Source organism: Gouania willdenowi, unplaced genomic scaffold (genome assembly GCF_900634775.1).
Source record: "Gouania willdenowi unplaced genomic scaffold, fGouWil2.1 scaffold_93_arrow_ctg1, whole genome shotgun sequence".
Classification (NCBI taxonomy): Eukaryota; Metazoa; Chordata; class Actinopteri; order Blenniiformes; family Gobiesocidae; genus Gouania; species Gouania willdenowi.
Window position 1 is genome coordinate 910,562 of NW_021145258.1, and position 24,312 is coordinate 934,873.

Here is a 24,312-nt window from a genome sequence, read left to right on the forward strand (position 1 = left end):
TTAAATGTACTTAAGCACAAGTAAAATTACTGATTTAGAAATACACTCAAAAAAGTACAAGTACCCATAAAAGCTACTCAATTACAGTAATGTGAGTACTTGTAATCCATTACTTTCACCTCTGCTTAAACATGTTGTACCTAAGACACTGACTGTAACTGAGCAGTGTGGGATTCTAAACTACAACTGCAAAGAAACTGAGGGCTTCATTTGTGGTGTTTTTTTGTTTTGTTTTGTTTTTTCACAATGTGACTCTCACTCTTTGCAGAGATAATTACAGAGATGAAAGCAGACAATGTGAAGTGGAAATTTTCTAGGAGGAACAAACAGAAAAGAAAAAGACAGTGAGAAAAAAAGAAGCTGATAATAGAAAGTAAATTTAGACATATTTACAGATTATCTTGGGTCAGAGATGAAGAAAGAGTATCTGTGTGAGCATCGTTTTTATAGACTTTAAGAGTAAAGTTGTATTAGTATAAGACATTTTTAACAGTCATTAAGTCATAATATTCCAAAAGTAAACTTATTCTATTACGAGAAAAATCTATTTAATATTATTAGAATAAAGTTGTAATTAGACAAAGAAAAAGCCCTGAAAATAAACATTGACAGTCGACAAAAGATCTTGATGTTCTTTTCAAACTTCTGATGATAATGTTATGTTATGGTTTCATTTATTCAAGCAACTGTTCTTTAATAAATCCACTTTGATCTCCTGACAGGTTTCGAATGACAACTGCCAGTCTACATCAGAGGCGTCTGCTGATCGCTTTGATGTTTCCACATTGTTACACTTTGAAAAAAGCTGATCCACCAAACCAAACTGTAAAAAAATGAGCCACAAAAAGAAGAGTCACTGCGTAACAAGAACTTATGAAATGCACACACATCAGTGGAGGCGTGTTACTGCTACAGCTTCTTTTCATGTACAGTAAAAGCTGGTGTAAAATTCCTCTGTCCTCTCCTCACACACTATCTTCTTCACTGCTTCTTTGACTGTTGAAGACATCACTTCTTCTTCCTCTTCCTCCTCTTTTTTTCTGACCTACAGGAAACAATACGGGAGTTTTGATTGATTGTATGTCTTTAAAAGAGGATAGCAGCATATGTCAACAAGGAAGCATTTGTCTCCACCTTCATGGTGTTTCACACCCTTGTAATTTAATCAGAGTTTTAACCCTTTAACACCTGTAATATTAACATCTCTGCATGGGTTTTCTTGCATATTTTGTCCATATAAAATGGTCATAAAAATGTCCTATGATGAAGTGTTTTCCATTACACTTTAGACCTCCAATATATGGCAATTTATCACTATTTATTATTGTTCCAACAGTGTAATACCATTTTGAAATTAAGAAAAACACAAAAACTAAATTTTTTTTTTAGATTTAGTAGGAATAAAACAATGAAAACACACGAATAACAGATTTTTCAACAAATATAAAAACATTCAGGAGAATGTAAAACACCTCTGTGGAAGTTTCCTCATCCTTGAAGGTCTTCCAGATTCTATTTTTTGCTACAAATATGAAATAATTTGCTCTTTTTTTGTATCTCCATGTTTGCACGCGCAGCACCCCTTCCCCAGCACCACCCGCAAGCCGAAGCGACTTCTTCGCAGGGTTTTTACAAAGGAGGAAACGTGATTACTGTAATGATTGTCGGTTGTCCATAAAGTACAACATCTTAGCTTATAGAAACATTTGGAGTTTTTCAAATAGAGCAAATTTTAACAGTTACGGTCATTTTAATGCACACATACCAGGATGTGTTGCAAGGGTTAAGGATAAGGATGTTTCCACAGAAGCGACAATAAAGGCAGATGCTGTTAATAGAGTTAAAGGACCCCACACAGTGCTGCAGAGCACAATACCATTATTAAAAAAAAGTATGAAAACAAACACTTATTCTGATTACGATAAACCTATCCCATCAATATTTTGGGAGAATTCTTTGTGTATCTGTGTTATTGTTATAATGTGTAACAGTTCAACAGCTCAAATATTGCGTAGGTTACAGATCCTTGAATGCTGGGACGTATATGAGTCACTTACCGTGGTGCTGGGCAGGGCCTTGGTGATTCTCTACATTATCATAGATCACTCTGCTGTCCTGCTCATCCTGAGTGCAAACAAAGTACTTCAGAAGTAGAAACTATAGTGATAACAAGTAACAATCCACAATCACAACTCTTTAGTTGTGTAAAATGTGTAAAAATAGTAACAAATGCTATAAAGCATCTCTGAAATTACTTTCTCAGACAGTCCACACAAACTAGATACAACTAATGATACACTTTTTAACTTTAGCACAAAACTCATGATCTTGGTTTTGATAAAGCCTCTAAAGTTAAATCTAGGAAGACCCTGAATTATAAAGAGTTCATTGATTACATTCTTGGTGTTTTTCAAGTGTGTGTGAGGTGGCCTAAAACTGCAGATAGGAGAGAGTGGGAAACAGTTATGGGACGCAAGCTCAGGCTTGATCACCCTGTAGCTGGTCACCTTTGATGAGGGTGTTTAGTGTTAAAAAGGCAGAAACACCCCTTGATTCAAAGGAACACTACAGATGATGCATCCCAAATTTACATCCTTTCTAAATCTGAAACACAGCTCTCACGCCACTCTCCAATGTTGTTGTGTCTTCAGTTGCTACACCACAGGGGTTGCTATGGTTGAATGATGCTGTGCGGCTGACTGCATAGTAGGGGTTGAACAGACTATAGTGTTGTCTCGCAACTCTGTCTACGTGACGTCGACTTGTCGCAGTACCTGACTTTAGCCCAAGATGGCGGTACAACACAGCAAACGAGGGTCCTTGTCTAAAATCAAGCATTTCTCGCTCCTTCCTGGTTTGTGCTCAAACTGCAGCTGGTAGGCAGATACTATGGCTAATATACATGCTAACGTTAGCTGTAGTGGTAACATGTCTGTGTATTAAGCAGATCTGAAAAACAGCAGTGCAGGACGGAGGCTTCGTTAGTGGGGTAAGACCGCTGTTGTGCCAAAATCTGTAACCCATAATAATCTTTGACTGGAGGTGGCAACAGTTCCAACCCCTGTGGTTTCTCGGCAGACATTTAAATGTAAATAGCTCCAAAGAGGTTTGACAACACCGGCTTTGGTGAAGGAAGCCGAAGCTACTTTAAAAACAGCCCAAACAAAGTCTAAACGCCCAGCTTTGAGGAAACCTTGGGGCTTAACAGTTACCATAGACTCATGGTAGGCGAAGCAGCACCGTTCCTGGGTTTACTTAGCTTCTATAGCATGTCCCGTATCCCAGGGGCTGGTGGTGTTGTGCCAAAGTCTGTGACTCTTAAAAATCTGTGACTGCTGCAGCTTCTCTGCGGTAGAGAAGAAGAGTGCTACGTCAACTGAGTAATCCTCTCCGTAGCTATTAAGGAGCTATTTACACACCCTTAAACATGACGCTCTGGTGGGTGAAGTAAATGCAGACTGGAGAAGAATTACAAACATGTTTAAGGGGGAGTAAATGTTCGCAGAGAAGCCGCAGGGGTTGGAACTGTTGCCACCTGTTGTCACAGATTTATTTGGGTCACGGATTTTGGCACAACACCTGCACTCGGCTGCCACTCGGCTGTGACGTCATCGACTAGTCGACGTCGACTTGACTAGTATGCACATAAAGTTGACCTTTAAAATGAACTCCTACTGTATAGCAGAGAAGAAGAAGAAAGTTCAGTCTCAAGTCTGCTGCCTCTTTTAATATTCCTAACCACGCACATAACAAATTGACAACTAGGATGGCGAGTGTTTTGCCTCTACCTGCGTTATTTCTTGCATCTGCCGGACAACCCACAATTCCTTTTCACCAACTACCTGCTTGCTATTCACATGGAGGGAGACGAGTGGGCTGACAAGAGGAAACGTGCGCTCCTACTGCACTACTTGGGCACCGAAGGACAACTTATCTTCTACACTCTCACGGATGGAGGTACGAGCTATCAGTCCACCTTGACCGTGTTGTGTACACACTTCAGACCTGCAATAAATGTCGTGGTGGAGAAACAACGAGTGCAGAGGCCACATGAGACTGTTGCTGAGTATGTTGACACGCTACGAGAGCTGGCGGTGACGTGTGCGTTTACTGAGAATACTGATGAGATGATCCAGGACCAACTCATTGAGCATGCCAGCAGCCCAAGAATACGGGATAAGCTGTTGGTGCAAACAGAGGGAAATATGGATGGATTTAGCAGTTAATATGGAAGCTGTGATCGTGCATGTACAGACTCTTTCAGCTGAGTCCCAATCTCCTGTGCACGTTGTGCAAGTGAAACCAAGAAAGTAGGATGGTCGTACATGGAATGCATCTCATCTCTCTCTGGTCCCAGACAGCTCAAAGAACATCATTAAAACCATGACTGCTGCCCCAGCCCCTGAGCCAGAACTTGCACCACCACTGTTTGATAACGTGCCTAGACCCACAAGGTTCAGAAATAAGCCTGCTTGACTTAACAATTACAAACATTATTTGTTCTCATGGCCTTTGGGGGGAATATTGAAATAGAAAATGATGTTAAAAAAAAAAAAAGGCAAAAACATTCCAGACAATGTGAAATGACTTTGTCATGATGTGAATTACAAGTGGAAGAGATACTGTAATTGTAGTTGTAAGGTTATGTTGCTACTTTATAATTATTTTGTACTACTGAGTAATGTTGTTAATATTAACAAGTGATTGCAGTGAAAAAACAATTATGAAGATTGAAGTTAACACTAATTTACAGTCAGTCTTATTTGATTTCAGGTATTGATTATTTCCTAGTTATCAGTAACATTCTTAAACAAAGGGGAAATATGTTGTGTCTTCAGTTGCTACACCACAGGGGTCGCTGTGGTTGAATGATGCTGTGTTGCTGACTGTATAGCAGAGAAGAAGAAAGTAAAAAGTTCATGTTTTCATACACGAGTCTGCTGTCTCTTTTAATATTCCTAACCACGTACATAACACCTGTGTTTAATAATTCAGATTCTTTTCTTTAGGTCTAAACCTAGAGCAGTCACATATCAACCACTCTGTGTATTGGGAAACAATCACTGGTTACTTTTGCTGCTGTTGGACCACATTTGAGAACCTAAATAGTTCCTGAGAGCTGACGTGTGTTTAGTAAGAAGCTGGTTGGTTATAAATATACTCACAGGAACACAATCTTGATCTTGAGCATCTGTAACAAAAAAAATACATTTCTGTCATTGGAATTGAATCAAAAACTGGTTATTGATGTTATAACTAAAGTCGTACAGTGTTGATATGATTCTCAGCAGCAAACAAACAGAAAAGAAGAGTTTATCCTTTCATAGTTTGTCCTCTCTGAGTCACAGACCTTTATGTTCTGTTGTCATAGGTTTTTAACTAAATCTTTGTAGAGATACACACCTTCTGCTGCTCCAGTCCTCCTCCTGTATTTAATCTGAACAGTAGTAACAATAACAACCAGGATGATCAGCAGGCAAATCTTTGCAATGTTGATGATGATGATGATCTTGTTTGGAGTCGAATCAGACGTTAAATCAACTGGAGCTGAAAACAATGAAGAACATATAAAGACAGTGTTTACATGTTAAAGGTGAGATTTGATTGGTCGTCCTACCTGTAGACACAAGTGTGTAGTCAGCAGAAATCTTCACTTCATTGTATTCAACAAACTGGCAGGTGTATCTTCTGCTGTGGTTAATCTGATGTGTTATCATCAGATCAGAAACACATTTCTTCTGTCTACTATAATAGACTTCATCATCATCTTGCTTCAGTTCATCTCTCTCCTCATCCAGCCATCTCAGGATGCCTTCTTCACAACTGATGTATCTGTACCTCCACAGAGTGCACGTCAGTGTGACTCCTCCCACTGGATCAGTGCTTTGATTTGCTGAGACTGAGGAAAATGTGAAAGAATCCAAAGAAATAAATGAACAGTGATATTTGTGGTCAGTACCAGGGTTGGGGTCAATTACATTTTTCAGTTACAATTACTGTAAGTTTTCAATTACCAATGTTCAATTACAAATCATTTACAATTACAGTATCAAGCATTTTTCCAATTACAATTAAATTACAATATTTTTTTTATCCTCATAAAGTCAATTACAATTATGTTCTCAATGACTAAAGTTCAATTACAATTAATCACAGTTCCTGAGCCTGTAATAAATAAGTTAATAAAAGTTAACCTTCCTCTTGTGTTAGCTTCCTGTTAGCATCTCTAATGATAACTGGTTTAGGACCAGTTATTGGCATATCTAAAAAAGCAGTGAACCAGTGCAACCACAACATACAAATACCAGAATTACAAATATATTATGAATTATATGAATAGAATTATAAATACATTCATAAATATCAGAATTATAGATATATTATGAATATATTATATAAATAGAATTATGAATACATTTAACAAAACCAGAACCACAGATATACTTATAAATCCCAGAAATGCAAATGTATTTACACATATGTACATATACACATAACTCATATATATACATTTTTACAATAAATTAGAGAGTAGTGTGTTGTCATGGTTGTAAATGTTGTCAGGACCCGGAGGTGGAGTAAACGCGTCCCCGTAGGCTAACCAGCTAACATGCCGCAGCCCACGAGAAGAAATGCAGCCGCGGAGGACTTTGAGGAACTTAAAAAGTCCTTCGAAACTCTATCAGATGAAGTTACTGGAATAAAAGTGCAGCAGGATAAACTGGGACAAAAATCACCAGAGGACGTAGAAGAAATCAGGAAGTCGCTTGATTTTTTGTTGGAGGAAACAACGGCAATCAAAGTACAACAAAAACAACTCCTCGAGTTGATGGAGGAGGTTAAACAGCTGAGGATCGAAAATATGGAGAAAGATAAGACAATTGCGGACTTGGAGAAGAGAGTGGAGGATTTGGAGCAGTACACCAGGATCAACGACGTTGTCATCACAGGGCTAAACATCAAGCCCCGGTCGTATGCCAAGGCTGTGACCGGCGTCAACGGGACGGAGCCCGACGAGCTGGAGGTGAGCTCCGCGGAGCAACAAATAGCAGCCCTTCTCAAGTCCAAAGGGATCACACTGGATCTGGATGACGTCGAGGCCTGTCACCCTCTCCCTCGGAGGAGAGAGAACGACGTCCCAACTATAATCATGAGATTTGTCAATAGGAAAAAGAAAATTGCGTTGCTGAAACAAGGAAGGAACTTAAAAGGGACAAATGTGTACCTGAACGACCACTTAACGAAGAAGAATGGAGAAATTGCTCGAAAAGCCAGGTACCTTAGGAAGCAAAATAAGATCCAAAGCACTTGGGTGAGTAACTGTAAAGTTTTCATCAAACTTAATGGAGCCCCCGAGCAAGCAAAGGTCTTGGTTGTAAGAAGTATGGAGGAGCTGAATAAATTTGACTGAGGTAAATGCAGGATCTATAACTTGATACCTACTAAAATGACATCCTTTTGCAACTCACTTACTAACAGTGACAATCAGGACATAAGAATACTTCAAAGGATTATGGACAATGAACATCTTAAGATGGGGTTAAATGACAGCACCAATTTCAATGAACATGATCCAGACTTCGAAATGGACCCTGATAATATGTTTTTTTCACTTCATGACATTGTTTGTAAATATTATTCAGAGAAAGAATATAATATGATCAATTCAGATGAGAATTTGTCATTTATACACTTCAACAGCAGAAGTATGTATGCAAACTTTAACCACATAAAAGAATATTTACAGCAAATTAAACATCCTTATAGTATTGTAGCAATATCAGAAACATGGTTTAAGGAAAACAAATGTATTCAATTTGAAATGGATGGTTACGATCTGAACTATGTGAATAGAGAAAATAAGACGGGTGGTGGTGTGGCTATATATGTCCATACTTCAATTAAGTACAAACAAGTGGAAAGTATGTCACTAACAATAAGTGATGTACTAGATTGTGTCACAATCGAAATCTCTTGTGAAAAGAAAAAAAATATAATCATCAGTTGCATATATAGACCACCGGGTTCAAGTATCGAAATATTCACTGAATGGATAGAGAAACTGTATTCCAACATAAATAAAACACTATTCATTTGTGGTGATTTTAATATAGATTTGATGAATCCAAATAAACATGCAGTAACAGATGAATTTGTGAATCGAATGCACAGTATGAACCTATTTCCGACTATAACTCGGCCCAGTAGAGTTACAGAAAATAGTGCCACACTCATAGACAATATTTTTACGAATAAGATAGAATATATAAAAGCCAGTGGACTAATGATATGTGACATATCTGACCATTTACCAGTTTTTGCAATTTATGATGATAACTATAAAAAGAAAGTAATTAGTCAAAATCCTGTTTATGTACGGTTAAGATCAGAGGATGCAATAAATACATTTAAAACTGACCTACTAAAACAAAGCTGGAATTGTGTGTATGCAGAGGGAAATGTGGATAAAGCCTATGATATATTCTTAGAACGGTTTTGTTCACTGTACAACAGGCATTGCCCCGAGCAACAATATTATACAAAGAAGAAACTTCCGAAATGTCCCTGGTTAACGAAAGGCTTAATAAATGCATGTAAAAAGAAAAATTATTTATATAGAAAGTTTATAAAACAGCGGACAAAAGAAGCTGAAAATTGCTACAAATCATATAAGAACAAATTAACAAATATTATAAGAGTAAACAAGAAAAAGTACTACACAGATAGATTAAATGAGAATAGAAGCAGTATGAAAGGGATTTGGGGCATATTAAATGGGTTATTGAAAGCTAACCAAAGGAAGAAGTCATATCCAGATTCCTTTGTTATCAACAATGAAGAAAACTCAGATATGCAGCATATAGCAAATAAATTTAATGACTTTTTTGTGAACATTGGACCAGAATTGGCAGAGAAAATTCCAAAGCACAGTAATGATAAACTGAATGAATCAATTATAGAATGGAATCCAAAGACCATTTTTCTCTCTTGTGTAAATGAGTTTGAGATCCTTAACATTGTTAATAAATGTAAAAACAAATCCTCGATTGATTGTAATGGCTTAGATATGATAATAGTGAAAAAAGTAATCGACACTATTGTAAAACCCTTAACTTATATATGTAACCTGTCTCTTCAAACTGGAACGTTCCCCAATAAAATGAAAATTGCTAAAGTAATACCCTTATACAAAGATGGATCCAAAAACATCTTCACTAACTATCGACCAGTCTCTCTGCTCCCCCAATTTTCAAAAATATTAGAAAAAGTTTTTAGCAAAAGGATGGAAAAATTTATTGATACATGTGGGATATTGAATGAGAGTCAATATGGCTTTAGAGAAAAGAGATCTACTACAATGGCAATTCTGGAAGCGGTGGAAGAAATAACTACAAATCTTGATAAGAAGAAATTTGCAATTGGAATATTCATTGATTTAAAGAAGGCCTTTGACACAATAAATCATTCAATTTTACTTAATAAATTGGAAAAATATGGTATTCGAGGAGTGGCTGGGAGCTGGATGCAGAGCTATTTAACAGAGAGACAGTGTAAGACTCATAGTTAAAACATGATTTTAAAAAAATAGTAAAAAGTGGTTAAAAACAGCTAAAGGGGGAATGCATTTCATATGTTAATTTTAGTAGTTAAAAACAGACCCTACTCATTTTTTTGTAAGCAATAAATGGTCAGATAACTATATGGTGCGATACTTTGATGTGCCACAAGGGGCGCATCGAACAGGAGTTAGGACGCCAAGGGGCAGAAGGGCAGAATAAACCCTGCAGCAGAGCAATGCAAACGGAAAGCTCATCTCCGTCCCTTGTACTCTTTTCTCAGGTTTGTTAAAGGTTACAGAAGCACACAAAACAATGCTGGTGGTAGTTTACAACCTTAGCAATGTATGTGTGTAAATGTGAATGTTGTTAGAAGTTAATTTATGTTGTAAAGTGTGTTTGAAAGTGAATGCTAACATGCTAATGCTAGCGGAGATTTTCAGGCTACTTGCTAGAGTAACAATAAGGCAGTAGTTTAATAGTAAATGTGTCCTTATAAATGAATGGAGTACAGACAGTGAACATATAAACACCAAAGGTACAAGTGGTGAAAGTTAAAGTAAACAGTTATATAGTTTTATGCTGTTCAAGTTTAATTATATGGGCTGTCATTTTGAGTTATACAGGTAATATAAAAATAAACTGAATGGTAAATTACAGAAAAGAGAAAATGTAATTGTTTATTTTGATACATGCAAAAATAGAGACATTTTAGAATATTATTTGAGTTAGGCTGAAATAGATATTTGTAAATGTGTGATGTATTGTTAACACAGTACTTTTTGAATATTGTTTATTGAACTTTGTAAAATTTTATTAAACAAATTGTAAATGTGTTTAATTAAGAAGGGCAGAATAAACCCTGCAGCAGAGCAATGCAAACGGAAAGCTCATCTCCGTCCCTTGTACTCTTTTCTCAGGGTTTCCATTCGCACTCCTCTCGGGCACGGGAGGGGCAACATTTTGGGGGCTCGTCCGGGATGAATTCTGCGTTCTAAAGTGCAGCAAATCATCCAACATTGAACCTGACATCAGATCCTAGATCGACACACCATTCACTGCAACAAAAATGGCGGCTCGTCTAGATTTGCAGCGCAACATCCAAAAGCAGTTGCACCAGCTAGTCAACTCTGCTAAGGATGACTTGCTTCGCCAGTTGGCAGCCAGCATCAAGGACGAGGTGGAAGAAGACGCACCAGAGGGCGATGCATGTGCAATTGAGCTCTATGACTTCATCATGGCCGTTGTGAGAGGCGACAAGTTGAAAAGTCTGGAGGATGAAGGTATGTCCCGTCTGCTAATCTTCAACGACCTCATCGAGGAGCTGCAGCAGTCACCAGAAGCCATCGAAACAGAGCAAGGGCAGCCAGATGAAGCAGAGGAGATGCCTGGACCTCCAGTGGCGGCAGCAGTTGTGCAACTCAGGATGGACAGTCAACACTCCATCAGCAGTCAGGGCTCTGACGTAGTAAAGTTATCAGATGTTGCTGCTTTGCTTCCACGACGTGAATTTAAAGTGCACAGTGGACAAATATCTGACTCAGAGTCTGACGTTAGCTATGGTGTCCTTTGCAAACAGATTGATGAGGGTTTAGCTGAAAACTTCACTGAAAACGAGATAATCCGAGCTGTGTTAAGAATAATCCGACCCGGTACATTCAAAGATATGCTTTCGACAAAACACGAGTTAACTGTAGGAGAGCTTAAGCGCTTTCTCAGAACACACTTAAAAGACAAAAGTAGTTCAGAGTTATTCCAGGAGCTCAGTAATGCAAAACAGCTTGATCGTGAAAGTCCACAGCAGTTCATGTACCGTTTAATGGGGTTAAAACAGCGTGTAGTGTTTTCATCACAGCAGAGTAACTCAGGTTTTCAGTATGACAAAAAGCTAGTTCAAGGCGTGTTTCTTCACTCACTTTACCAAGGCATAGGTGAAAAATATGCATATGTGAGAAGAGATTTAAAGGGACTGGTTAATAATAGCAGTGTAACAGATGATTCTGGAGGTAATGACTAAATCAGTTCAGGAGGAGGTTGAGAGACAATCACGCATAGCTCAGACACATAGGACCAAGGTGTTGACTGTCAACGCCACGCACCCAGGGGAAAGAGAACAAGTAGTCCAGCCTGCAGCCGAAGTTAAAGCTACAGTTCTCCAGACCCAAGCAGAAGTGCAAGCCCAGCGCACAGCTATCCACGAACTGACTACTCATGTTGCGGCATTGACTAAAACTCTGGAAAAGGCTTTTACACCCACAGCAAGAGCTCCAGAGCCGGCGCAGACCGTTACAGTGAGCACCGTGCAGCCACCAAAGACGACCAAACCTTTTCGTAAGTGCCAATCCTGCATCACCGACCGACTTGATCGTTGCTATCACTGCTTTAAGTGTGGACAAGAAGGACACAGAGCTGTTGGCTGCCTGCTCAAAAGTAAGTCATCGGGAAACGGGAAGAGGTCACTGGGGTGGGACCACCAGTGATCGCGACCACACCCAGAACAGCGTCCCATATCAAAGAACACCATCAGAAAAAGACTTTTACCAAGACCCACTCACCTGTGAAAAGAAGAAAAAGACAAGGTAATAGAGTAGCTAAGCTTATTGGAAAAAGATGTACACTTACCTGTTATCTTAATGGTGTAAAAACTGACATGCTTTTAGACAGCGGGGCCCAAGTAACCATCGTAACCAAATTGTGGCTCCAAAGTAATCTACCAGACACTCAGATTCAGTCTCTAGAAGATCTTTTGCCAAATGATCCTCTTAGAGTAACAGCAGCTAATGGGACTGATGTACCTTTTGATGGATGGGCCGAGCTGTTAGTTGAAATCAAAAGTCCTAGTCATGGTGAAGTAGCCATCCAGGTACCAGTTTTAGTCAGTCAGAGCTGTGTTAGTGGTCTTCTTTTAGGCTTTAACGTGATTGAGGAGATCATTTTGGAAAGTCTTGAAAAACCAGGCAGTGTTAGCTTGAGTGATTTACTGGCTGAAGCTTTAAAATTACACAGGCACACCGCAGAGACCATAGTATCAGTGATTAGTGAGAATCCAGCTAAAGATCACATGATAAATGACACTGTCAGAGTTGGTAAAAGGGGTTTGACTATTCATAGTGGCCAAATCTGTGAGATTAGGTGTCATGTCAAGTCGAGACCACAGGGTGACACAGTCTTATTTGAACCTACATGGAAACCAGACTTACCAGAAGGCTTACAGTTGTTTCCTGCTTTAGTTAACGCACCCACTATCTCATCCAAAGCTATTAGAATACCAGTCAGTAACCAAAGTAAACATGACATTTTTCTGCCAGCAAGAACCATTTTAGGTCACATTGAGGAGATCACTGAGTGTAGGCCTGTAAATAATGGCTCAGCTACAGACAGTGAGACATTAATGTGTGCAGCTCAGGTGAACCAAACTAGTGACCCAGTTGGCAGTGGAGAACAGTCACAGGCCAAAGAAAAATGGCATCCTCCAGTTAACTTAGAGCATCTTGACCCAGAACAGCAAAAGATAGCGCGTGAAATGCTTTATGAGGAATCAGACATCTTTGCAAGAGAGGATGGGGACATAGGGTTAATTCCAGATCTTCAGCTAAAGATTAGTGTAGTGGATGACAACCCAGTCCAGAAATGTTACAACTCCATCCCTAAACCTCTCTACAAAGAAGTGAAGGACTATGTGCAAAACCTTTTGGACCAAGGGTGGATCCGCAAGTCAAAGTCCTCCTACTCCTCACCAGTGGTGTGCGTGAGGAAGAAAGACCAAAGTTTACGGCTCTGTGTGGATTTCCGAGGACTAAACAAAAAGACTATTGCCGATCGCCACCCACTGCCACGAATACAGGACTTGCTCGACAGTTTAGGTGGTCACTCATGGTTTTCCATCTTAGACCAAGGAAGCGCTTACCACCAAGGATTTGTCAGTGAAGAGTCCCGGCACCTTACAGCTTTCAGCACGCCGTGGGGGCTGTATGAATGGATCAGGATACCGTTTGGACTGACAAACGCACCTGCTGCATTTCAGAGGTGTATGGAGGGAGTGCTTGAGGGCGTTCGAGATGAATGCTGTGCTCCGTATCTTGATGATGTCCTGTGCTATTCAATGACATTTGAGGACCACGTAAACCACCTGAGACAAGTTCTGAGTCGCATGAGAGAACACGGAATCAAGTTGAGACCCACCAAATGTGAACTTTTCAAAAGAGAGGTTCGTTACCTGGGGCGCTTGGTGTCTGGAGACGGAGTAAAGATGGACCCACAGGACTTGAAAGCTGTTTCGGCACTTAGAGACAGAGAGCCACAAACTGTAGGAGATGTCAAGTCACTGTTAGGCTTCCTAGGTTACTATCGCTCCTTTATCCAAGATTTTTCACGTGTAGCCAAACCACTATTTGAGTTACTGCAGAAACAGAACACTGACACGAATGTTAGTAAGAACAAGACACAGAAAAGCAAAGGTAAACTCAGGAAAGGAGACAAAGGGCAGCTACCTTCTAAAACTCCTATTATATGGACTGACGAACACAAAAGGGTGGTAGCTAGGCTCATAGAGATTTTAATAAATCCCCCTGTCCTTGCTTACCCCAACTTTGACCTACCGTTTGTTCTTCACACCGATGCATCTAACGAAGGTTTAGGTGCAGTTTTATATCAGAGGCAGAACAACAAGCTTCGTGTTATCGGGTATGGTTCAAGAACGTTAACGCCAGCTGAGAGAAATTACCATCTTCACTCGGGCAAACTTGAGTTTTTGGCATTAAAGTGGGCTATATGCGACAAGTTTAGAGATTACCTGTATTACGCGCCCACATTCACCGTATATACAGATAACAACCCTCTAACATACGTTCTTAGCACTGCTAGACTTAACGCTGTTGGACACAGATGGGTGGGAGAGTTGGCTGATTTTCATTTTGATATTAAATACAGGCCAGGCAAAATGAATAGTGATGCCGATACATTGTCTCGTTACCCCTTAGAGCTACAGGAAAGTATGAATGACCACATAGGCAGCATCCCAGCCGAAATCGTAACAGCTGTGTGGCAAGGCAGCAAAGCAGTTCAGGAAGACGATGTGCCTTGGACCGCAGCTCTACAAGTGGATGACACCTGCATTGACGAAACACCGCAGGGGAATGTGCAAGGTTTTAAGCCAGCCGACTTGAAAACAGCACAACAAAAGGACACAGTGATAAAAGAAGTGATATCATTGAAAATGAGGAACTGGATTCCAAACGAGAAAGACAGAAAAAACATGACAAAGGAAACAAAAAGACTGCTATATGAATGGACAAAGTTAGAAGTGGAAAATGGACTTCTGTACAGGAAGACAGATAAACACAAACAGCTGGTCATTCCTGAAAAGTTGAAAATAGTCATATTAAAGTCACTACACAATGACATGTCTCATATTGGGGCTGAAAAAGTCACTCATCTTGCGAGGGAAAGGTTTTACTGGCCGAACATGCAACAGGAGATAGAGGACTATGTTAACAAAAAATGCTCCTGTATTAAACAAAAACGGCCCACTCTTCCGCAGCGAGCACCAATGGGACGCATTTCCACTAGCAGTCCTTTTGAACTTTTGTCCATAGACTATCTTCATTTAGAACAAAGTCAAGGCTATGAGTACATACTTGTGCTTGTAGATCACTTCACTAGATTTGCGCAAGCATATCCGACAAGAAACAAATCAGGGAAAACTGCAGCTGAGAAGATCTTTCATGATTTCATTCCTCGTTTTGGTTACCCTGATAAAATCCATCACGACCAAGGAAAAGAATTTGAGAACAGTTTATTTGGCAGGCTTGAGCATTTAGCTGGTATTGGACACTCTCGGACAACGCCATATCACCCACAGTGTAATCCGGTGGAGAGACTGAACCGTACAATACTGCAAATGCTGCGCACCTTGGAGGAAGAAAAAAAGAGTCAGTGGAAAGACCATCTCAACCATGTACTGCATGCATATAACTGTGCAAGGCATGAGTCCACTGGGTTCTCTCCATTTTTTCTTTTATATGGACGGCATCCGCGCTTACCTGTAGACTTACTGTTTCCTCCTCAGAAAGACACAGAGACAACTGACAGACAGGCGTATGCACAAAAATGGGCAGAGAGAATGCGTACTGCTTATGATATTGCAGAGAGAAATAGTGAAAAGTCCTCTGCAAAAGGAAAAAAACAATATGACAAGTCTGTCAGGGGTGTAGTTCTCCAGCCAGGGGACAGAGTGTTAGTCAGGAATCTATCAGAGAGAGGTGGGCCTGGCAAGTTGCGCTCGTACTGGGAACAGGTAGTGCACAGAGTAGTTGAAAGAGTTGATGAGGGACCAGTGTACAAGGTGCAAGCAGAAAAAGGCTCCAAAACACTACGTGTGCTACACCGAAACTTGTTGCTTCCTGTCAATGACCTACCTATTGAGAACATTCCAGCTCAAAGTCAAATCAAACAGACAAGTAAACAACGAACAAAGACGAAGACACCGGAAAACACTGAAGCATTATGTGATTCAGTGGATGAAGACTACACATACACACGTATTCCTTGCTACAGACTAGTCAGGAGAGAACAGCCTGAGCAAAGTCATCCCTCTGACAAAAGACTAAATGCTACTGCTCGTGAGTTTCACCCACCACCAGACATACAGGCACAAAGGAAAGAAGCACCACCAACGATGGATACCGTACAGGACACGATTGATCCAGAACATCGAGCAGAGGAACAATCACCCGAGAGACCACCGGAGGTGCAGGCGCCACAAGAGGAGGAACATCCGGAGATCACCATCAGGAGATCTCAGCGGACCGCCAGGGCCAGAGAGATGTTCACCTATGATGCACTGGGACAGCCGACCTATCACCAGTGGCCTCCAAGCGTGAACTCTTTGATACCAGGTTACCCACTCCAAAGTACTGTTGTTCTTCCTTACTTTACTCAGCCATGTGTTGGTTATCCACAGGCGTATTAATTTGCTTTGTTGACGAATGTCTGGAGACATTTATAAAAGCAGGGGAGAGTGTAAGACTCATAGTTAAAACATGATTTTAAAAAAATAGTAAAAAGTGGTTAAAAACAGCTAAAGGGGGAATGCATTTCATATGTTAATTTTAGTAGTTAAAAACAGACCCTACTCATTTTTTTGTAAGCAATAAATGGTCAGATAACTATATGGTGCGATACTTTGATGTGCCACAAGGGGCGCATCGAACAGGAGTTAGGACGCCAAGGGGCAGAAGGGCAGAATAAACCCTGCAGCAGAGCAATGCAAACGGAAAGCTCATCTCCGTCCCTTGTACTCTTTTCTCAGGTTTGTTAAAGGTTACAGAAGCACACAAAACAATGCTGGTGGTAGTTTACAACCTTAGCAATGTATGTGTGTAAATGTGAATGTTGTTAGAAGTTAATTTATGTTGTAAAGTGTGTTTGAAAGTGAATGCTAACATGCTAATGCTAGCGGAGATTTTCAGGCTACTTGCTAGAGTAACAATAAGGCAGTAGTTTAATAGTAAATGTGTCCTTATAAATGAATGGAGTACAGACAGTGAACATATAAACACCAAAGGTACAAGTGGTGAAAGTTAAAGTAAACAGTTATATAGTTTTATGCTGTTCAAGTTTAATTATATGGGCTGTCATTTTGAGTTATACAGGTAATATAAAAATAAACTGAATGGTAAATTACAGAAAAGAGAAAATGTAATTGTTTATTTTGATACATGCAAAAATAGAGACATTTTAGAATATTATTTGAGTTAGGCTGAAATAGATATTTGTAAATGTGTGATGTATTGTTAACACAGTACTTTTTGAATATTGTTTATTGAACTTTGTAAAATTTTATTAAACAAATTGTAAATGTGTTTAATTAAGAAGGGCAGAATAAACCCTGCAGCAGAGCAATGCAAACGGAAAGCTCATCTCCGTCCCTTGTACTCTTTTCTCAGGGTTTCCATTCGCACTCCTCTCGGGCACGGGAGGGGCAACAACAGCAGTTTGTTAAGATGGGGGAGTGGGAGTCAAAATGTCAGAACATAGTTTGTGGTGTTCCTCAAGGATCAATTTTGGGTCCTAAATTGTTCAATCTCTATATAAACGATGTATTCAATGTGTCTAAAGTGTTAAGAATGATATTATTTGCTGACGACACCAATATTTTTTATTCTAATGATAATTTCAACAATCTCATTGATATAGCAAAATTGGAATTGACTAAGATAAAATCATGGATGGATATTAATAAGCTTTCACTAAACTTAAATAAAACTAAAGTAATGATGTTTGGTAAATTTAAATATCAGGATCGGGTAATCTCTATAAATGATATTACAATAGAAAAGGTGTCTGAAAACAAATTTTTGGGGATGATTATTGATGATAAACTGAATTGGAAACCGCACATCAGACACATTCAAAATAAAATCTCAAAAAGTATTGCAGTGATTAATCAAACTAAGCATGTGCTGGAGTATAAAGCGCTTCATCTGCTGTACTGTTCTTTGGTCATGTCGTATCTGACATATGGTATAGAAATTTGGGGTAACAATTACAAAAGTTCATTACATTCCCTTTTCATACTCCAGAAACGAGCAATCAGAACAATTAATAAGGCTGGATATTATGAGCACTCCAACAAATTATTTCTGCAATCTAAGCTATTAAAACTGTATGATTTAGTTGACTTTTATACGGTAAAACTGTTATACAAAGCTACAAAATCATTGTTACCAGCTAAAATTCAAGAACTATTTGAATTAAGAGAAGGGGTTTATGATCTAAGAGGATGTATAATCTTTAAAGTGCAGATGGTGCATTCAACCAGAAAAAAGATGTGCATTTCTGTGCTAGGGGTCTGGCTTTGGAATAGGTTAGAGGAAGATCTTAAGCAGTGCCCAACTCTTTTCAAATTCAAGAAAAAGTATAAAGAAAAAGTTTTTCTTGAATATAGTGCCGATGAAAGGATTTAAATTCTATTTGTTACGTAAACAGTTGCATGATGCAGAAGCTGTACATGCGCCTGGTTATGGATATCATTATGTTGTTTGATTATTTCTTCGGATGGAAAATGTAACCACTATTTTTGTTTACGCAAGAGTATAGTAAAACTGTGAAAGTACTGTATGGATAAAATACTCTAAGAAGTAAAATTATTTTTAAAAGTTACTCAAGTTCATGAACGTGAGTAAATGTAATTGAGTACTTCCCGCCACTGGAATTGAGTTTTGTTTTTGTTTTTTTTTCCTTTTTAATTATTATTTAGAATATAAGCGGATTGTGCAATATCACCAGGAAATGTAACCGTTTATTATATTGATTACCGGATAGGCGTATATAAGCTTTTGGCTTCAGCCTATTCCCTTTTTGAGCTACTGTAACAGAATAATGTGAATGTGAATGTTGTAGGAATGTAAAATGTAAATTGCTCAAAAATAAATAAATAAATAAAAAAATAAATAAATAAATAAATTACGATTACAGTGGCCAGCAATTTTTCTAATCACAAATAAATTCCAATTATTTATTATCCTCAGAAAGTCAATTACAATTACGTTCTCAATTACTAAATTCCAATTACAAAGAATCAAAATGAATGAGCCTAAAATAAATAAGCTAATAAAAGTTAACCTTCCTCTTGTGTTAGCTTTCTGTTAGCATCTCTAATGATAACTGGTCCTAAATCAGCTGTAAAATACACTAAAAACAAATATCTATCATCTCATTTATTTCATATCTATTGGTTACCTTGTTAGGTTTTATAATCAATGAAAATATAGGTTTTAATATTTTTAGTGTGGGCGTCTGAGACTTTTATGTGTCAGTTTACCTTTATATTTATATATTTTTTAATGGTAAAATGTGGAAAAGCTTGACATGAAACATATTTTAATAATTGTTAACTACATATGTGTAGAACTGTACATAGAACTGTAACATGCTTCCCCAGTTTTGTGTTAAATTACAATTTACAATTTTTATAGAATTTTCATTGCAATTACAAATACAAAGTATTATCTGAACTCAATTACAATGTAATTACAATTACAACAGCAACATTTTTTTAAATTACAATTAGAATTATGATATAACTGTAATTATCAATTACACAATTACAATTAGAAATGACCCCAACCCTGGCCAGAACTGATGGTCTTTAAAGCTGCAGTATGTAAAGTTTTTTTATGGCATCATTTGGTCAAAAATCTATAATCATCTTAGAACACTTTAGATTACAATATGCTCAGAGTAGACAGTGAATCTCTGCTCTTTCTCCTGGCTGTAAATGAGCTTCAGAAATACAGGAGTGTGACGCTGAGAAAAGGAGGGGGGAGAGGGGAGTGTCTCACTATTCAACATACTGCAGCTTTAACATCTACTGCTTTGCCCAGGCTGAGGGAGGGATGACAGGTTGACAAAAGAGACACATTTTGGTCATTTTGATGATAATTGAGACACCATCTCCCCTCATCCCCTCTTAAATGGCCTACAGGGCGGGGCTGGAATGCCTTGTGATTAAATCGGCCAATCACGTCTTACACCAGCTTCACTCTTTGTTCTGGGCCCATCTCAGCAGCTCAAGAAGAAAAATGTAGGACTCTCAAATGTCTGGACATAATTACTTCTGCTACGCCACCTGCGTGAGGGCTTAGTTTCAGGAACAAACAGAAACAGGACTGCTAAATCTTTACTTGTGACTAAAACTTAAAAAATAACTACTGTTGTCATCTGTCCTAGAGCTGTTCAACTAAAGAATTAGTGAGAAAATAGAGGAAAAACCCTACCTAATTACCATGAAAGTTCTATAAAATTATCAATTATAATTTAACATTTGTTACAGTTCTATGTACAGTTCTACACATATGTAGTTAACAATATGTTTCATATCAAGCTTTAGCACATTTTACCATTTTAAAAAAGAGGTAAAGTGACACAGAAAAGTCTCAGACGCCCACACCAAAAATAATAAAACCTATGATATCATTGATTAGGAAGTAGAGGAAAAAGCCTACATTGGAGTGTGTTGAACTGGTGGAGTTTCTACATGTGATTCCTCAAAGCTTCAGTCATAGATCATATTTATCTGTTTGGGTCTGAATGTGACTTTCTCTGCATTGTTCATTGTCGTAGTAAATTTAGGAACAGCTGCAATAATGTCATGTTACTCACGTGTTAAAATGTACAGATACACAAATGTGTAGTGTCCATATGTGTTCCTATAGTAACAGCTGTAAGCTCCTGTGTCCTCAGAGGAGATGTTTGTGATGGTCAAAGAACATCTACGGCCCAGACTCAGTTTATCAGCTTGAGGTGAATCTTCATTAATCTGTCCACCACTAACAATGGTATCAGTAGTAGATATGTATCTGAAGTAAAACCAGTTAATGCTAGAACATGATGTTTCAGATGAATTCACACTGTTACAGGGCATGATGACCTCATCTCCAGCTCTGTGATAGATGCTGATGAAGTCACTGCTGCCTGCAGCAAAGAAACACAAAGCAGTCGTTATAAAGTTATAAAATAAAACAGTGATGGGGTCAATTATAATTGTAATTGCGTAATTGATAATTTATGATAATTATGGCACAATTATAATTGTAACTTTACTTTAAAAAATCTGTTGCTGACGTAATTGTAATTAATTTGTAATTGAGTTTAGATAATTGACTTTGTAATTGCCATGAAAAATCGATAAAAATGATCAATTATAATATTTGTATAATAATAATAATAATATTTGTTTTTAGTGTATTTTACAGCTGATTTAGGACCAGTTATCATTAGAGATGCTAACAGAAAGCTAACACAAGAAGAAGGTTAACTTTTATTATCTTATTTTTTTCAGGCTCAGTTTTTGATTCTTTGTAATTAGATTTAGTCATTGAGAACATAATTGTAATTGACTTTCTGATGATAATAAATAATTGGAATTTATTTGTAATTGGAAAAATTGCTGGCCTTCTATTTATATAATCTATTATAATATATCTATAATTCTGATATTTATGAATGTATTTATAATTCTATTTATATAATTCATAATATATTTGTAATTCTGGTATTTTTGCACTATGTTGTGGTTGCACTGGTTCACTGCTTTTTTAGATGTGCCAATTCACACCTGTTTTACAGTCTCTGCAATTATAAATGTGATCGATTATGTAAAACATCTATACTATATATCTCACAAGTCTCATAGTTTTTTATTGAATCATGTGACCCCCTCTGATCATGTGACCTAATCATCCCATGTATATATGCAGGTGTGTCAGAGCTGTTTCCTAAGTCTGATGAAGGGCTAAGGCCTGAAACGTTACTTTTGCTGGTGAGAAAGACATTTTTGGTGAGCATTACAGCTGTGCAGATCTATCACATTTCTTTCAAATGTTTCCTCAGCCTCAGATCTGTGATGTTCCTCTTTGTGGTGATCTCACTGAGCACGCCCAGAACGTCAGCACCGGATTTCATCACATTTCTCTGCTTTTTAAACTCACACTGTTCAACTATCAACTGGTGTTCAGGCAGAACAACATAGAGACACAAAGAAAGTCAACCATAAGCAGTTTTTCCAATTACAATTCAATTACAATTATTATTTATCCTCAGAAAGTCATTTACAATTACAACTCAATTATGATTACAGCGACCAGCATTTTTTCATCATTTTTAAAATCATATTTCCTCTTACACACAATACCTTCAGATTTATCTTTGTAAGTTTTTAAAATACATTATTTCATTTGATTTCCACAAATGTAAAAACTGAAAGTTTTTCATAAACTAAAAGAAGAAGAAGAGGAAGCTCCAAATAAAAAACCTTCTTAACATAAATTTATAATTTTCATTCTGTGGCCCTAAATTAGGTCCACACTCCTTCATTGTGTTCTCCTAATCATTTTCTACTGTTTGTTCAAAAAAATAAACTCATTTGATCAAAGTAATCACAACTTAAGTAGATTCAATTTTCTAACTTAAAACTGATGTATTTCAGCTTTTTGGGTCCATTATTATCTGACTGAAATAAAACTAACTTTAAAGGGGATATATCATGGTTTTAAATCCTTCCTTTTTACATATAAATCATACAGTTGTGGTCTATATAAAGCTGAACTGCAACGCTTGAGTCTGATTTCCTCATTATTATAGCTCCACCCCTTTTCTACCCTTTTCTGATGTGCTTCTCAGAGCGACTCATTTTGGTGCGGTCTCTTTAAATGCAAACCCCGCCCCCTCTCCAGGTTCAACTCCACCCTGCTCGGCCATTTTTGTAGTTTGATAGAAGAGATATGGCTATGTAGCGGCGCAGAAAAAATTTATTCACACGTTATTTACACAATGTCAACAACAGAAGACTTGTCCATCCAGCTTTACATGTTTGAGCCAGAGTCTGACCCAGCGGAGCGAGATGTAAATGAAAATGATGAACCTGCAGAACCCTAACAAGTGAGCTAACACAAGCACCGAGCTAACGCTAGCGCCAAGCTAACGTCACGAAATGCATTTTAATACAGTCTTTTCGGAGACAAAAACGGCAAAATGAAATGACTAATGAAAACTTTAGACTTAAATTAAATCACGTAGGCCATATCATCAAGGATCTAAAACGAGCACACAGCGCTAACATATGAAGACGGTGCAACTGCTAATGCTAACAAAACAATGACAGGGACGTCTTATCATCACACTTTTTAACGTTATTTACAGCTTACCGAAGTGCTCTGTTCGTCGTCTCCAAAGATAGAAGGAATTGAACCCTCAATCAGACAAAGTCTTTCTGTAAATCCTTCTTTATACTGGCAGAGGTTGCTGAAGCAGTCATCCTTGAAGTGCTGCGTGCACACAAAAATGACCTTACCCACAGATGTGGGTACATTTCTATAAAAAATAAAACTCAACCAGGCACTTTGAAAAGGTTCTGATGCTGGGAGACGTTGTAGTGAAGCGTGTGGGTGACTACATCCAACAACCAAACATTTTGATTTATCCTCTCGTAACTTCTGCATCCTGGAGCTTGGACTACAAAATAAAAGCGAGAAATAAAAATGGCGGATTGCACGAAGTGTTGGGCCTGGAGTCGATGTCCTAATTTGGCAGTTCCGCTGACGTTGACCAAAACAGAATATAAAGATATCAACGGAGCACCTGAAGAGACTAATTTGAACTTTTCTGTGCTTCTAAACAATCTAAATATACATCAAAATGCATTTAAGGGCTAAAAAAGTGGATTTAGCATGATATGTCCCCTTTAAACTAAGTTTTATTTTTTCAAAATGAGCTCTGTTTTAAAATAAATATAAAAATTTGCCTTTAAACTTGATATGAAATGGTATTTTGTCAATATTCTCTCACCATCCATATGTTTTTAACACATGTCTAGTTTTTTTTTTTTATCACTAATTCATTAAAACAAATGAAATCCAAAGCATCTACTCTGTTAAATGATAAAACAACATCAACAGAAGAAGAAGTTTACCTCCAAGCACGAGCACAAAGAGCAGAGTGAGCTGCAGGAGAAGCATTCTGCTGTAGATCAATGTTTCTAATGTTTCCTCACACTCTGATCTGTGAGTGCACTGAGCAAAAATATCATCTTATATCAGTGATGTCATAAAAAGAGGAAGAGGAGTTTAAATGGGTATAAAAAAAAACAAAAAAAAAACATTATACAGTGATTCTAAACTAACGTCTCCTTTAAATAATGTGCTACACACACAAGGCCAAACAGGATGAAACAGTTCAACTTTATCACCAAAAAAGG

The 24,312-nt window shown here is 38.0% G+C and overlaps 1 protein-coding gene across 1 annotated transcript; it reads right to left on the minus strand.

The window, feature by feature from the left end:
* Positions 1–934: 934 nt before the first annotated feature.
* On the minus strand, positions 935–24,095 carry LOC114461106 (uncharacterized). The gene is made up of 6 exons (XM_028442941.1): positions 24,028–24,095; positions 5,618–5,899; positions 5,404–5,547; positions 5,166–5,191; positions 2,058–2,124; positions 935–1,045 (listed from the first exon to the last, which is right to left on the minus strand). The coding sequence occupies exons 1-6, from the start codon at positions 24,071–24,073 to the stop codon at positions 966–968; spliced, it is 645 nt and encodes a 214-aa protein (XP_028298742.1). The 5' UTR covers positions 24,074–24,095; the 3' UTR covers positions 935–965.
* Positions 24,096–24,312: the final 217 nt, after the last annotated feature.

Coding starts and splice junctions, on each gene's coding strand:
- LOC114461106 (XM_028442941.1), bottom strand. CDS start 24,073: ATGCTTCTCCTGCAGCTCACTCTGCTCTTTGTGCTCGTGCTTGGAG. Junction 5,900..24,027: donor CTTTGTGCTCGTGCTTGGAG/GTAAACTTCTTC, acceptor CATTTTCCTCAG/TCTCAGCAAATCAAAGCACT. Junction 2,125..5,165: donor AAGATCAAGATTGTGTTCCT/GTGAGTATATTT, acceptor GTTTGCACTCAG/GATGAGCAGGACAGCAGAGT.